Here is a 16,295-nt window from a genome sequence, read left to right on the forward strand (position 1 = left end):
TCAAAAATTAGAAGGAAAACTATTTGTTTCCCAGTTATCTATGCCAAACAAGAGGAAAGGGATTGATTACAATTATTTACGTTTCCTTAGTAATACCAAACAACTAGTAAGGGTAACACTATATATTACCCTTTCCCCTTCTAATTTGTTTCCATTCCCTTACATTTACTAATTTGATACCAAACACCCCCTTAATGTATTCCTTGAGATCAATGATGCAATGTTCCATAATTGAATTTGGAAGGTATAATCAGCATTACAAGGTTGATAAAGGTTTTATTTTTTCTCTCCTGCATGTGTTACCTAGTAGTTTTTAAATAATCCATTTTTTTCACTTGCAATTATTTGTGTAAATACGCTTATCGATACACATATTTGATCAATAATATATTTAATTTTATATTAGTTTAAATTATAAAATATTAATATTATGAAAATATACATTACAAATATCAAAATTTGTACTATATTTTAGTTTTATAAGCTCATAATTTTTGTATAAATGTACCCTATGAAGTTTTCCTCGGAAAAAAAAAAAAAAAGTTATGGTGGGCCTCTAGCCTTGTTGGGCTTATTACTGACCCACTATCATACAGTAAGTTAACTTCCATCATTTTTGGACCCGAGACCTTGTACTGCTGTACTTCTTCCCTCTTTGAGGCTCTTTCAAGTCTTTTTATTTTTTTTTTTTTTTGACAGACATTTTATTTCTAAATTCATGGTGTAAAGTAGGATTAGATATTTTAAGTTCTGTTTGGTTAACTTGATTTTGTCTAAAATTATTTAAACATATTTGAACTTAATTAATTGAAATCTATCTAACTAATTATATACTTCCTCCGTTTTAAAAAAAAAAACCATAGTTTGATATGCCAAACAACGGCAATCCAATCGTGCTTTTCTCGTACCATGGCAGGGTGGTCGATACAAAATGAGAACCTTATGAGTTATGACAACCCTTCAAATTAAATAGGCCTTTCAGCCTTGCATCACGCACGGGCACTAACACGGCCGTTGTCACTTACTATATACGATGCAAGTATGTGATATTGATTTTATATGCTTTCAATCCCCTGAATCGAACACTACATTTTAAAGTTGTATATATAGACCATCCATAAAATGAAATTCACTCATATTGTAGATTGAAGTTGTATGCTTGTATATACGTAGTACTTCGCATTTTTTCTATTAGGGAGACAAAAAAAAATATGTACTTTAATTAGGCATAGAATGAGGTAAAAGAATTACATCATCATCTATGCATAGATTTAATGCTACCCTAATACAATATATATACTTCATATTTCTTCTCAAAATATACTTGGTGTAAGTGTAAGAAATCAGCAGTCAACATCAAAACTTGAGAGCTTATGATGAAATTCTCCTTAGTCCTTGACACCTTCAAGTCTCTGGATCGGATCTGATGCTCTCTCAATTTCGAGTGATCTAACACCACATAAAAACGGAATAATAAGAAACAATATTAAGAACAAAAAGGGGCGAATTTAAGGAAATTAAAAGTGTGGAAGATATAACAAAAAGAAACGGAGGTAGTATAATAAAACGAAGGAAATTTGGGAATACCTTCTTGCCTTACAAAATCATCTATAAGTAGATATATATATATATATATATACTTATACAATGGAAGGTGAATTCTTGGTTCCTTCTATTACTTTAAATTCCAGGCCTTCTTTATCTGCTTCAACAACGGTTGAACAAGTTGATGGAATGATCATTTGTTCTTTACTCTTTGCCCACAAGAAACTGTAGAGCCCTCCAACTAGCAAAATTCCACCTATGACACTGAAAATTAAACACATGCAAAAACATATTTAGGCATCGTTCTTTTTACTTTATTTCCACTTATTTTAGAAAATGTAAGTTTAAATAAGGATTAATATGTATGATCATATAAGCTTATATTTCTATGAAGGGTCACCTAAATTTGATTTACAACGAACTAAATTATACAGGTTCTTTTAAAGTCTAATAAGTTCTGAAAAATTGAGAGGTTCACATAGTTCATATAATTGAAAATCATCTTTATTAAGTATCATAAGTACTTAATTAGATATTATTTCAAAAAAAAAAAGTACTTAATTAGATATATATAATAATTTTCATTGTTGTTTTTTCTCTTGATAGGTAGGGTTCAATGGTGAGAGAAGACTCTCTTGTTCTTGATGTATTTTTCTTTTAAAAATTACTAAAAAAAAGAAAAAAAAATTATAATGATCATTACATAATCGTACATAGTACAAGCTACAAGTACATTAAACAAGAAGTTCAATATATAATTGATGTCAATTTGACTTTGCAATATTTGTCACGTTTAAATATAAGAAACTTGACACGTGCACCAAAAAAAAGAACAGCACATTAAAGGTGATAGGTCAAATATAGAGAAGTTGACATTTGCTAATTAGCCAATATATAGTGCATAAATGAGATATTTAGGTAATAACCTGCCCAAAGTGATGATCTCTCCAAGCAGAAGAACAGAACAAAGCATGGTAAGGATAAGCCCTAAAGGAGTCCACAGTGCTAGAAATACTGGCCCCTTCTTCTCTATCGCATATGCTTGTAAATAGTATGCCACTCCTGTCACCACTATTCCCTGTTTCAACATAATAATTTTAAGTATGCATGAGGCTATGAGGGTTGTTTAAGATTAAAACGAATATAAATATTACGTGGTGCACGTGTCACATGTGATATTAAATCTATGATTACTACTAAAGAAAGACAGCATCTTGGATGAGCCGAATTTACAATAACTTATTGTAAGATTAATTAGAGCTAAAAAATACAGTTCTAATCTCCCACTATTTGTTTTCGTAATTTATTTTTTTAAGGCTTGATGGTTAGAAAGAATATATAGGCGAAAAGAAAGAAGAGAGAATTGAAGTGTATATAGTAACATACACAATAAGCAACGGCTAGAAGACGGACATTCCAACCAAGCATCCATTGAGAAGGACGACGTTCCACAAGAATAGCTATTGCAAATGACTGAATTGAACTCAAGAAGCAACTTAGTGCTGTGAGCAAAAGCTTTGACGGGTACCCTTTCATGATTCGAGCCTATTTTATTATATTTCATCCGAAAAAAAAAGAGTGAGTTATTAAACATCAAAATCATGCACATGAAAATAAATAGTAGTAAGTAATTTTACAACAGTATATAATGCGCAATCAAATTCAAGGTACGATTTATAACATGAGTAACACGATATGTATATCAATGAAAGAGTGAACATAAATCATTGTTGGTGGTGGGTTAGATTTTGTACCCTTTGTAACTACTTTGGGGGTACACTACTTGCAATTGAAGTTACTTTAGCTAATGTTAATCTTTGAATTGTGGAGTACATATGTATATCTTTGAATTGTGGAGTATATCTTATCCGATGCTGTAAAGATTTGACAAAAATCTAACAATTTTTTAAATGCACGTTTGATTTATGATAACCTGACAAAGAATGATAATGTAATAAAGAAGTTTATATGTACAACTATAACATAGATATCGAAATTTCACTCATGAAAAAGCCTGAACATGACCATTTTTTGTCGGATATAGATTTTCCATTAAAATGTACGACTGTAACGTAGATATTGAGTTTTTACAAATAAAAATCATCATGAACTTGAGTACTTGACCATTTGCGGAAATCGATTAAATAATGACGTAAAATACTCACGCACTCTTAATTTTTTGTCACATTTAGACTTTTAATTTGTAACAATTTTCAAAATACCATCAATATATAAAACGAGTGTATACAAAGTATTTATAGATGATAAATTTATAAATGATTGATTCATGCATTTGCAAATATGTAAGAAATTAAACGTCTCAACATAATGTAAAAGTAATAAGAAAATAGGTGCGTATTAGTATATTACCTGCATAACAAGCCAGAGAGCCCAAAACGTGTTACCGGTTGTTGATAAGTATATTAGGTGACTCGTACTTCGTAGCTTTGTCCGCCCGATCGGGCGGACATTGTCCGGTCTGACCGGGCGGAAGAAGAAGAGGTGCCTGGCAAATTCGTTGAAGAAGCTGCTCTCGCGCCCGACCGGGCGAGCCTTCGCCCGACCGGGCGAGCCTTCGCCCGATCGGGCAGACCTTGCCCGGTCTGACCGGGCGGTGGGGGTTGGATACGTTGAAGCATTCGTATGGAGTCTTCTTCTCGCGCCCGATCGGGCAGACCTTGCCCGGTCTGACCGGGCGGAGAAGGAAAAATACGGAACGCGGATTTTGCGGTTTTAGGTTATCTTATTTTATTATCTTTTTGCCCAAGTATCTTTTAATTAGGGATTAATATAAAACCTCCCTAATATCAGTATTAGGGTGAAGAGAGACAGAGTGAGAGCCGTTCTTGAAAAATACAAGAATCATCTTTGTAATCTTTGCAGTTTATAGTGAAATCATTCGATCTCGGTGCCCGTGGACGTAGCTATCACATCGATAGTGAACCACGTAAATTCTTGGTGTTGTTCTTATTGTTTGCATTGAATTTCTTTATTGTTTTCTTGTTTGTTTACGACCTTTGCTTCCGCTGTCGCACAACAATTGGTATCAAGAGCTCAGGTTCAATCCTTGGAGAGTTTCTTGAAGATAACAATGGCAGGAGATTCAACAATAAGAATTGAGAAGTTTACCGGGAAAAATAGTTTCGGGCTATGGCAAATTAAGATGAAGGCTCTGTTAAAACAACAGCAGATATGGCGTCCGTTGGCTCCAAAGAGTACTACTTCGGAGTCAGGAGACGGACCGACTGACTCGCAGTTAGAAGTTATGGAAGAGAAGGCACACTCTACCATATTACTTAGTCTTGATGATCAAATCATCACGGAGGTTGCTGATCAGGAAACGGCGGCTGGATTGTGGCTGAAGCTGGAGTCATTGTATATGACTAAGTCGTTGACCAACAAATTATTACTGAAACAGCGGTTGTTTAGCCTCCGGATGCAGTCAGGTACTTCCTTACGGGAACATCTAGAAAAACTTAACTCTATTTTGCTTGATTTACGTAATTTAGATGTTAAAATTGATGATGAGGATGCTGCGTTGATTTTACTTGTATCTCTACCGTCTAGCTTTGAGAATTTTGTAGAGTCTTTTGTTGTTGGTAAGGATTCTATAACCTTAGAAGAAGTGAAGGCAGCACTTCATACTAGGGAACTCAGAATGAAAGCTACGAGTGATAATGGGGATAATGGTAGTGGGTTATTTGTTAAGTCCGGAAAGTCTAAAAAGAATAAGGGGTTTAACAAGGGGAACAATGCTGGGTCGGGTGCTGGAAACGGCAAGGATGGATCTAGTAAAACTACTACTAAAACATGTTATTACTGTAAAGAACCGGGTCACTTTAGGAATAATTGTCCGGTGAGGAAAAACAAGTCCCAGGCTGCTGTAGTTGAAGAGAAACCGAATGAGAGCTATAATTCAGAGGAAGATTTAGCATTAGTCAGTTCTGCTAGGTCTGATGATTTATCTGATAACTGGGTTCTAGATTCGGGGTGTTCGTTCCATATGTGTCCACGTCGAGATTGGTTTGATACATATGAACCTCGCAATGGGGGTATGGTTATAGTCGGTAACAATGCTCCATGTAAGGTCACAGGTATTGGTTCCATGAGGTTGAGGACTGTTGATGGGCGGAGGTTAACTTTGACTAATGTACGGCATGTTCCTGCTTTAGGAAAGAATCTGATTTCATTGGGTACCCTGGATGAATTGGGGTACAATGGTGTGTTTTCAGATGGGGAGTTGTGTATTTTCAGAGGTTCTGAGTTGGTACTTAAGGGTATCAAAAGGAACACCCTCTATGTTTTTGAGGGTGTTACACTGCCTAGTTCTGCGGTTTGCGCATCTGTATCTCACCAGGAGATGACTAAGATTTGGCACATGAGGCTTGGTCATATGGGGGAGAAGGGGATGCAGCTATTGTCCAAGAGGGGTCTTCTATCCGGGGTCAAGGTTGCCAACCTTGAATTTTGTGAGCATTGTGTGTTTGGTAAGAAACACAGGTCAAAGTTCAGCAAGGGTGCTCACATTACTGATGCAGTGCTCGATTACATCCATTCAGATTGCTGGGGTCCATCTAGAGTTGAAGGTATGGGAGGTTACCACTATTTTGTGTCATTTGTTGATGACAAGTCCCGATACACATGGCTTAGGTTGCTTAAGTCAAAGGATGAGGCCTTCAAAGTTTTCAAGCAATGGAAAGCTTTGGTGGAAAATCGACAAGGAAGGAAGATCAAGAAGCTACGAACGGACAATGGGCTAGAGTTTTGCAAAGACGAGTTTAATCAGTTCTGTGCAGATGAGGGTATAGGTCGGCATCATACTGTCAGGAAGACACCACAGCAGAACGGTGTAGCAGAACGGGTTAATCAGACACTGCTAGAGAGAGTCCGATGCATGCTCTCCAATGCAGGGCTTGGGAGGAGGTACTGGAGTGAAGCTGTGTTAACAGCTTGTTATGTCATTAATAGGGGTCCTCATTCTGGAATTGATTCCAAGATTCCGTTTGAGATCTGGAGTGGTAAGTTGCCTAATTTTTCGAATTTGAAGATTTTTGGTTGTGTTGCTTATTATCATGTTATTGAGGGTAAGCTGGATCCACGAGCCAAGAAGGGGTGTTTTGTTGGGTACGGGGATGGTGTGAAGGGGTTTAGAATTTTTTCACCTTCGGAGGGTCGGGTCATTCTTAGTAGGGATGTTACTTTCGATGAAAACACCATGTATTCAATTAAAAATGCAGAGATTTCAGATTTGAGAAGGGAAGGAGACAATTTATTACAGACAGATGGGGTACTTGAGGTACATCAGTCTACCATTGCTGATTTACCTCGGGTACAATATATTGATGATGATGCTGATGTTCCAGTGCCGGGTACTCCTGAACCTGAGATTACTCCTACTCATTCTAACTCTGGGGATGAGGTGGAGCAATCTAATCAGGGGTCATCTAGTCAACCTGACACCATTCTTGAGATGCCTAAACGAGTTATCAAGAAGCCTGTTAGATTGATTGAAGAGATGGAGGGAAGAAATTGCTGTGTTGATGCGATGACAGGTTATGCATTGAGTGTAGCTGATGATGTAGAGTCATTTGAACCTGCCACATATAAACAAGCAATTAGTTGTAGTGAGTCTGCGCAATGGCTTGCCGCAATGGGTGAAGAGATGCAGTCCCTTTACAAGAACAGAGTGTGGGAACTGGTAAAGGTACCGGAAGGGAGGAAGCTTGTGGGTTGTAAATGGATTTACAAGAAGAAAGAAGGGTTGTCGGAAACTGAGCAAATACGTTTTAAGGCTAGGCTAGTTGCTAAGGGGTTCAGTCAGGTAGAAGGGGTTGACTTTGTTGAGATATTCTCACCTGTGGTTCGACATACTTCTATCCGTGTGTTATTGTCAATTGTAGCACATTTTGATCTTGAGCTGGAGCAGTTGGATGTTAAAACGGCCTTCCTTCATGGCGATTTGGAGGAGGAGATTCTGATGAAGCAGCCCGAAGGATTCGAAGCTCCTGGAAAGGAACACTATGCCTGCAGATTGCTAAAGTCATTGTATGGACTTAAGCAATCCCCCCGACAGTGGTACAAAAGGTTTGATTCTTTTATGGTTTCACAAGGTTTTGACAGGAATTCATATGATTGCTGTGTGTATCATAGTAAGCTGGATAATGGTTCCATGATTTATCTTTTGTTATATGTTGATGACATGTTGGTTGCCACAAAGAATAAATCTGATATTGCTAGATTAAAGGAGATGCTTAACTCGGAGTTTGACATGAAAGACTTGGGTGCAGCTAGGAAGATTTTGGGTATGGAGATCTACAGGGATCGGGCTAGAGGTAAGCTTTTCTTGACTCAGAAAAGCTACATTGAAAAGATTTTGTCTCGTTTTGGGATGGAAAAATCGAAGCCTATAAGTACGCCAACTACTGTTAGTTGTAAGTTGTCTTTGTCTATGTCACCTCAATCAGAGGAGGAGTTGTCTTATATGTCTAGAGTTCCATATGCAAACGCGGTTGGTTGTTTGATGTATGCTATGGTCTGTACTAGGCCGGATATTGCGCATGCTGTTAGTGTTGTAAGCAGGTTTATGGCTCGACCTGGGAGGGAACACTGGCAAGGGGTGAAAAGGATTTTTCGCTACCTGAGAGGGACAGCTGATATTGGTCTTGTGTACGGGAATGGTAAGGAATGCTTGGTCACTGGGTACAGTGATTCTGATTATGCAGCTGATGTGGATACCAGGAGGTCTGTGACTGGTTATGTGTTCACTTTGGGTGGTTCTGTGGTTAGTTGGAAGTCTACATTGCAGTCATCAGTTACGTTGTCAACTACTGAAGCTGAGTATATGGCTCTAACTTCTGCAGCTAAGGAGTCTATTCGGCTCAAAGGCCTAGTAGGTGAACTGGGTATTGCACAGGATTTTGCTACAGTGTATTGTGATAGTCTAAGTGCGATTTGCTTAGCTAAAGATCAAGTACACCATGATCGGACGAAGCACATTGATGTCAGGTATCATTTCTTACGTACTGACAAGAGGATTAAGGTGAAGAAGATTGGGACTGCTGACAACCCGGCTGATTTCTTCACTAAGCCTGTTCCGTTTAGCAAGTTTAAACATTGCTTAGACTTGCTAAATATTGATTACTACGTGATGTAGTAGGCCCTGAGGGGCGAAGTTGGGGAGCTCCTGGTGTAGGTGTGTTGGCATTAAGGTGGAGCTTGCCCGGGGCTTGTGATGCAGGTGGAGCATTATGAGTTGTTATACTTGGAGACGAGTATGTGATGGGTCTTGGTTGAAGACTTATCGGGATGTATGGCTTATGCATGAGTCCTGCATCGGGTTTGGCTTGAGATGTTTTTTCACTATGTCTTGATGGGGTCGTTTGCTGACTACGAGTTCTCGTCAAGGTGGAGATTGTTGATAAGTATATTAGGTGACTCGTACTTCGTAGCTTTGTCCGCCCGATCGGGCGGACATTGCCCGGTCTGACCGGGCGGAAGAAGAAGAGGTGCCTGGCAAATTCGTTGAAGAAGCTGCTCTCGCGCCCGACCGGGCGAGCCTTCGCCCGACCGGGCGAGCCTTCGCCCGATCGGGCAGACCTTGCCCGGTCTGACCGGGCGGTGGGGGTTGGATACGTTGAAGCATTCGTATGGAGTCTTCTTCTCGCGCCCGATCGGGCAGACCTTGCCCGGTCTGACCGGGCGGAGAAGGAAAAATACGGAACGCGGATTTTGCGGTTTTAGGTTATCTTATTTTATTATCTTTTTGCCCAAGTATCTTTTAATTAGGGATTAATATAAAACCTCCCTAATATCAGTATTAGGGTGAAGAGAGACAGAGTGAGAGCCGTTCTTGAGAAATACAAGAATCATCTTTGTAATCTTTGCAGTTTATAGTGAAATCATTCGATCTCGGTGCCCGTGGACGTAGCTATCACATCGATAGTGAACCACGTAAATTCTTGGTGTTGTTCTTATTGTTTGCATTGAATTTCTTTATTGTTTTCTTGTTTGTTTACGACCTTTGCTTCCGCTGTCGCACAACACCGGTCAGCAAGATAAAAACACCCTTAATCCAAGTAGGGCCGGAATGGGTTTGAGTCTGTGGCGGCTGGTTGGCTGCTGGGTGACCAGCCAGCAAGTGAGGATGGCTAAATAGTTTAATGGAAGGACCCTTATAAAGTGCTAGAGTCATGGCACCTCCCAAGCATATCACTACGCCAATTAGCTTTGCTATCCCCGGGGCTGTCTTTATTTTCCATACCTCTAATCTGAAACACAACCGGATTAGTCACTCGTTAGAAAAACCGTTATATAACACGTTAGCAATAGTCTTTTTAACGTGTCCATATCAATTGTTTAAATATATAAGATTATTTATTTATTTATTTACTTATTTATATTTACTTATTTACTTATTATAGTAATTTCTTAAAGATCGAGGATGAGTTAGTTTAACAAATGTTCATAAATACAATGATACCATTATTAAAGATAACGACCAGACATAAGTACTCACTCCTCATTGTAAGATATATACATATATGGCTGTCCCATGATATGATTACAGACATTATAAATTGCACCCAAATGAATCATTTTAATAACCTAATCTTTTGCAAAAGCTAAGAGATTCCTATTATTCTCCTTATTAATTAACCTTTATGAACGTACTACTAAACTGTACAAAAAGAAGTTTTAATTTAAATTAAAATGTAGCATAAAGTTAGGAATACGTAGATATTAAGCATCATTTGCACCATCTTCGATTGATATGCGACCTTATTATATTAATTTTTATGTTTACAATTTTATTATGTGGAATTTAGACTACTAGACTTTTGCGGATCTTGACCTCCATTAACTACTAGACTAATTTAAGCATCAATATTATCTAAATTATCATTATTAATCATTAAGTGTTGTTAAATCAGTTTAAGGTTAATTACTTGAGTAAGTGTGTGAGACATCAAGGTCTTATCCTAAACAGGAAACTCAACTAATATAATCACTAGTGAAAACAGATTGCTAAAAGGATGTGGAATGCACAGTACAAAACAAAACCAATTGGATTTACCTAATTGTCTTTCCTTCTAAGCTAGTTTGTTCTATAGTGAGCTGTTCACTGTTTACCCCTTTTTTTAAAATTAGTTTTGCAAACGAGTTAAGGATAGACGAGTTTTAATTAGTCTATTTAACTTAACTTTGATAGAGATTATTAGTGTTATGTACGAGCTTAGCTCGTCAATAGCTTAGGTTTTTTTTGAACATGATGATCATAAACATGATCATTTGTATGTATTTTGAGTTTTGAGTTTTAATCTTAAGCTTAAATAATAAGCTTAGCTGAATTGGATTAAATAATAAACGAGCTTTGAAAATGAATTTGCCTCGAAAATGGATTTGTCTCAAAAGAAAAAAAGAAAAAAAGAAAATGGATTCTACATGCATCCATTTAAATGAATTTATGTTTAATAATTGTCAATAGAAAGAAAAAAAAATACACAACTATGAACAAAATCTCATGAGTATAAAACCTTTGTTTCATGTAAAGATATGCAATTTGACCGAGCTTGTTCACACCCCAATTTCTATAAGAGTAGTTGTACTAATTGGCTAACAACAAATCACATACGTACAAATAGTAAATTAGTAATTATTAACTAATTAATGACTAGATGTCTAGATATATCCCTTTTACTTTGCTTAGTTAGCCGTCTAAATGTCTAATTGTAATTAATTTATAGGAGTCAAGTAACAAATGTTTTATTAGCTTTCCGTACGTGTATATATTGCATGGAATCTCTATTGACAAACTCGATCATTAATTAATTTAATTTAGAAAATTGCTATACACCACTAACCACACTTATGAATGGTATCACATCTTTGTACAATGTGATCATGAATTGATCAATGCGTGATTGGATAATAAATCATCATAATTCAGATCACTTTGTAAGAAATCTTTAATCTATAGTCCATCCACCTCAACCCCCAAGTCCCCAAAGTCAAAAATTAATGGGATATTTTGTACGGAAGTATTCTCTTGCTCTTATTTTTTTATCTGTCTTATACTCTTTTTTTTTATTTGTTATTTTTTAAAGAGTTGTATTAAATGATTATGTAAATTTTGTAGAAGAAGCATTAAGTGAAAGTTGTGAAGCTAAAAAACAGTGAAGAATTTAAAACGAATGGAGTAATAACGCTAAATTAACTTAAATGAAGAGACATATCTCCCGTGACCCGTGGGGAGTTATAAATTTATAATACTAGTAGTGGGATCAAATTGAGATGAATAGTAGAGCACTAAAATGACTTCCACCATTTTTAAAATATTTTTTTTATATTATTTTATATTTTAATTTATTTCTTTTTTTAACTTATTTTAATTTTCTTTGGGTATCAATACGTTATTTTAGAGCACCTGCGATGAATGGCCATATCCCATTTGCCAATCCAAAAAATCGTACAGACAACAAGTCCAATCAATATAATTTGGTGGTGCTCAATTAAATCTTCCTCCAAATCCATTTTCCTAAAGTTAAATTACAAAAAAAAATGAGTACAAAATAGATAAGAAAACAAAATTACCCATTACTCTGATTGGGTTTTTGTCAATTTATAAAGCAATTATTAGGATCTTCTGTTACTTACACTTAAATAATGCTAGGTTCCTTGAATAATTATTGGCTAGTTGTGGTTAATGTTGTGTGACTGTGAAACTTAAATGATTGTGTTATGATCATATACAGATCTAGGTCACATTTGTTAATAAGAGAGAATGAATTCAATTCAAAACCCAAACTCGTATGACAACTGTCAATTTAACTCTGATCTATAAAAAGTTGATGAGACATTGATAGTTATTCAGAAAACACTATATTCAAACAAATTATGACGCTAATATGATGTAATTAAGGATGTCCGCTTACTACCACGTACTCTCCCACCACTATATTTAAGTAGGGTACGGTATGTTTGATATGTTACGTCTAGTTTTGAAAATACGATATTATAGTACAAGTGTATTATGCCTAAGCATGACTATAGATGTGCTATATTTAGATGGAAGTCATTCAAGAAAAAAAAGTACTAATTAAGGACATGATACAGTATAATTTAGTTACGTACGTACCTAACAAGAACAGCAAGGAAGAAAGTAATGACAGGAAGACAATTGGTTGTAGCAGCACCCATGGTCGCTGAAGTATAGGTCAGCCCAATGCCATACAAATCCAAACTCAATGTTATCCTGCAACATTATACCAAGTTTTATTTACCACATGTATGATACGGGACGTATTCAAATCACATATATATATGTAGCATATATGTAGCATGTTAATTTCAAACTTACCCAAATAAAGACATTGCGAATATTTGCCAAAATTTCTTGAATGAGAGCGGGGGTATATTTTTCCTACATTAGAAAAAAAAATAATAGATAATAATTAAGTCATCAATGACGGTATATAATTCATGTTTCAAAAATTGAAACAAAAAACAATTTCATGATAGGTTGAATATGGAACAGTTGTGCACGATATACATAAAGGATATATTTTGACTCCTAAGAATCTTAGTGGTAGGATTTGAGCTTTTGAACCTAGGTACGTGTAAATCTTCCCACCAGTCCAAGCAATAAACGTATTATGTAAACTTAATAAGTAACATACCTTTCGAGAAAGAGGGCTACAGGACCTAGAAAGATGGTTGCAATGGCCTGTCTATAGAAGGTGAATATGAAATTGTTCATGCCGACGTTGAATGCAGCCTTAGAGAGCAAGAACATACCGGTATATAGGGCTTGTATGAAAAACACAACAAGAATTGGTTTACTAAGTTCCATTTCAATAGTATTATTAAAAATAGTTGAATTGATATGATCAACTAATCAATTTATGAATGAGTTTGTATATATTTTCTAGTGCTTGTAAAACACATCTATATATACAAGTATCAATATATAGGTATGATAGTGAGATGAGAGTGATATGACATGAGTGGTTAGTGAAGATACTTTAAAGGAATTGAAACAAAAGTGAAGGAAGAAACTAGTGAGTAAGCTAGGAAGAAACTAAGTAAAAATCTTTGGCATGTGGCCCAAATAAAAGTTGTTTGTAGTGCTTTCTATGTGGGTTTAAGCAAAGCGAGAAATAAGGGGGAAGTGACGAACAATAGGCCAACAACAAGATTGGAATCATTTTTGTTACATTGCATCATTTTTTCTCTCTCCTATTACAAAAGAAGGAAAACCATTCTCTTTATTAATTATTAATTATTATGTAATTCTTTATGTTTTTTGATATTTTTTTTATATAAGTAATTATATTATACTACTTAAAATAATATAAAAAAAAAACAAGAAAAGATATTATGCTCTAATTTGTCAACTTGTAAAAGGTCTAAGAGGCACTTGTAAAAAGAATATGAAAAAAATAACATATCTTTCTTATTGTGAATTCATTAATTATATAATGTATTTATTTATTTATGAGATTCGAATCAATCAGGTGTTTTAGTGTTATCCCTTTTTTTCAAGTTTTTTCAATGAATTCTTGTGAGGAACTATTTTAATGAGAAATTAATTAAATTAGAAACGTAACATAAATTACTCTTAGGGGCTGCCTGGAATGGGTGTAATGGGAGGGGAAAAATTACATGAGTAATAATTCTGGATTTTTTTAAAGTTTGGATCTAGGGTAATTAATCAGTGGGGTAATCTATTTTCCTAAAAATGGGGTTAATAATTACCCACCTCCCCCCTAGCATAACAATTTCCCCCGTAACAATTGCTCTTCTTTTCCCCTGCTATGTACTCTCTCCTTCACCTTCATATCCCTCCACCCAATTGAAGCTGTTGCCGCCATTATAGCCGCCTAGTGGAAGCTGCTAGCCGCCATAGCTCATCAATTCCGGCGAATTACGAACAAGTATCTTGAATCGGACCCACTGGTTGAAGAGATAGTTGAACAAATGGCTAGGGCTTTTGATCCTTCAAGTGAGAATGTGAGATGATGCTCGTGGTGGTCTCAAGTTTATCAACGACATGGTGGTTGCCGCCGATTGCCATGAATTGGTGGTCTTTACCCTAGGATTGTTGCCAAACCTCAAAAAATGAATTATTACTCTCTAAATCAATGCTCAAGTAGAATCTACCCCGTTAGATGTTACCCCCTTCATTATTTCTGGAATTCCAGGCATGCCCAGTTGTAATATCCTCTCGTATGAGAATAAGGTCATAAACCTTTTATAATTAGGCTTTTCTATCATGCTAAGGATGCAATGTAGAATTTGTTAATTGGTGGTTCTAAACTTCTAATACTAACACAGTACAATCAAGTATTGCACTCCATCCTTGTTTCTTTAATTTATTTGTTGCAATTATATATATATTCACATCCACTAAATAAAATTGTGACTTATTTTAATTTGATTTGTCACATATACCACTTGGAGTGCAAATTTAGATCTACACCATTGCTAGATGGAAAATGTGGAAATTATTCGCGGTTCTATATATATTGATCATAATACACCTAAATATTTAATAGTAAATCGTTTCACCCATTTTTGAGAATTGGAATTGTGACCTGTTTCACATGCGCGCATTCAGTTTTAATCACTAGGCTAACTATATAAGTAAATAAAAAAAATAGTGATATAATTCGTTAGTTCTTACTTGATCTTCATGCCATATATGCAACATTGTACAACTCTATAGTATCATGATTCGACAGGAATGTCTCGAGCTATTTGAGCCCCATATCAAAAGTTGGAGACTCAAAGAAAGCCAAATTTTTCATACCAAGAGAAAGAGGAGAGAGATATGCTTTAATTTCTAAACATCAAATTAATCGCATACACAAATTGTGCGTTAATTGATCTACTTTCGGGGATAATGCAATTTACTTTCTTCTTTTTCTTAATATCGTCAAGTTCTTGTCAAGTCAAAAAAGTAACAAAATTCCATGCTTTCTTTCAGAGTAAATTAATCATGATTAATTCTTGCCTCTTCTTCTTATTCCTCTTTATTATAAACTAAAACTGTATCATCAAATAAATTGTACGACTGAAGATACCTTGTAGTGCAAGATCTACTTAATAATGATCAGTTAATAAATTAAATTGTTGGTTGTTTCAACATGCATGTTGACTTCATATTTGTTAGCTTAGATTCAACTTTTTAGAGATAAATGAATTTTATCTTCTAAAAAATTATTAAACATCTCCTAAATAAGCTTATCTTAAGCATTAGGTTCTTTCAATATTCTCACGTACGTAATAATCATGAATAATTTCTATGTTAAATATTCGAATTTGATGTGCAAATTAATAATATGCTCACAACCTACCATTAATTAAGTACGTTCGTTACTGCATGTACTATCAATAGAAAGATAATATTAGTTAAATTAAAAGTCACAGCATATATACCTTCCTTTATTTAGATAATCAACGACTGAGCTATGTTAGTCTTGCATTCTTGCCAACCAACGTGACCTAAATTTAGCTAAACAAACTTTTTTGGGTTCCTTCATCATCTAGAAATCTTGAATTTATGCATGTGATGGTTTAATTTTGTTTTCTTTCCAACTTTTTTTCATCATAAATGCTTTAATTTGTTTTCTGGTTAATTATTTATTAATTGAATATAATGGATGTACATTCTCTTCCAATTTTATTGGTTTGTACAAGCTAGCTTATCTTTTTGGCATAACCTTGCACACATCAACACAGTACTGCTACAT

General features: G+C 35.5%; 1 protein-coding gene across 1 annotated transcript; it reads right to left on the reverse strand.

Annotated features, from left to right (window-relative positions):
- Positions 1–1,141: 1,141 nt before the first annotated feature.
- LOC110682045 (WAT1-related protein At5g64700-like) lies at positions 1,142–13,861 on the reverse strand. Its single transcript, XM_021858255.1, has 9 exons — positions 13,221–13,861; positions 12,902–12,964; positions 12,680–12,796; positions 9,593–9,812; positions 3,916–3,954; positions 2,932–3,090; positions 2,472–2,623; positions 1,588–1,809; positions 1,142–1,449 (listed from the first exon to the last, which is right to left on the reverse strand). Exons 1-8 carry the CDS (start codon positions 13,391–13,393, stop codon positions 1,641–1,643), a joined length of 1,092 nt encoding a protein of 363 aa, XP_021713947.1. The 5' UTR covers positions 13,394–13,861; the 3' UTR covers positions 1,142–1,449; positions 1,588–1,640.
- Positions 13,862–16,295: the final 2,434 nt, after the last annotated feature.

The sequence above is a fragment of the Chenopodium quinoa genome, unplaced genomic scaffold, assembly GCF_001683475.1.
Source record: "Chenopodium quinoa cultivar QQ74 unplaced genomic scaffold, ASM168347v1, whole genome shotgun sequence".
Lineage (NCBI taxonomy): Eukaryota > Viridiplantae > Streptophyta > Magnoliopsida > Caryophyllales > Amaranthaceae > Chenopodium > Chenopodium quinoa.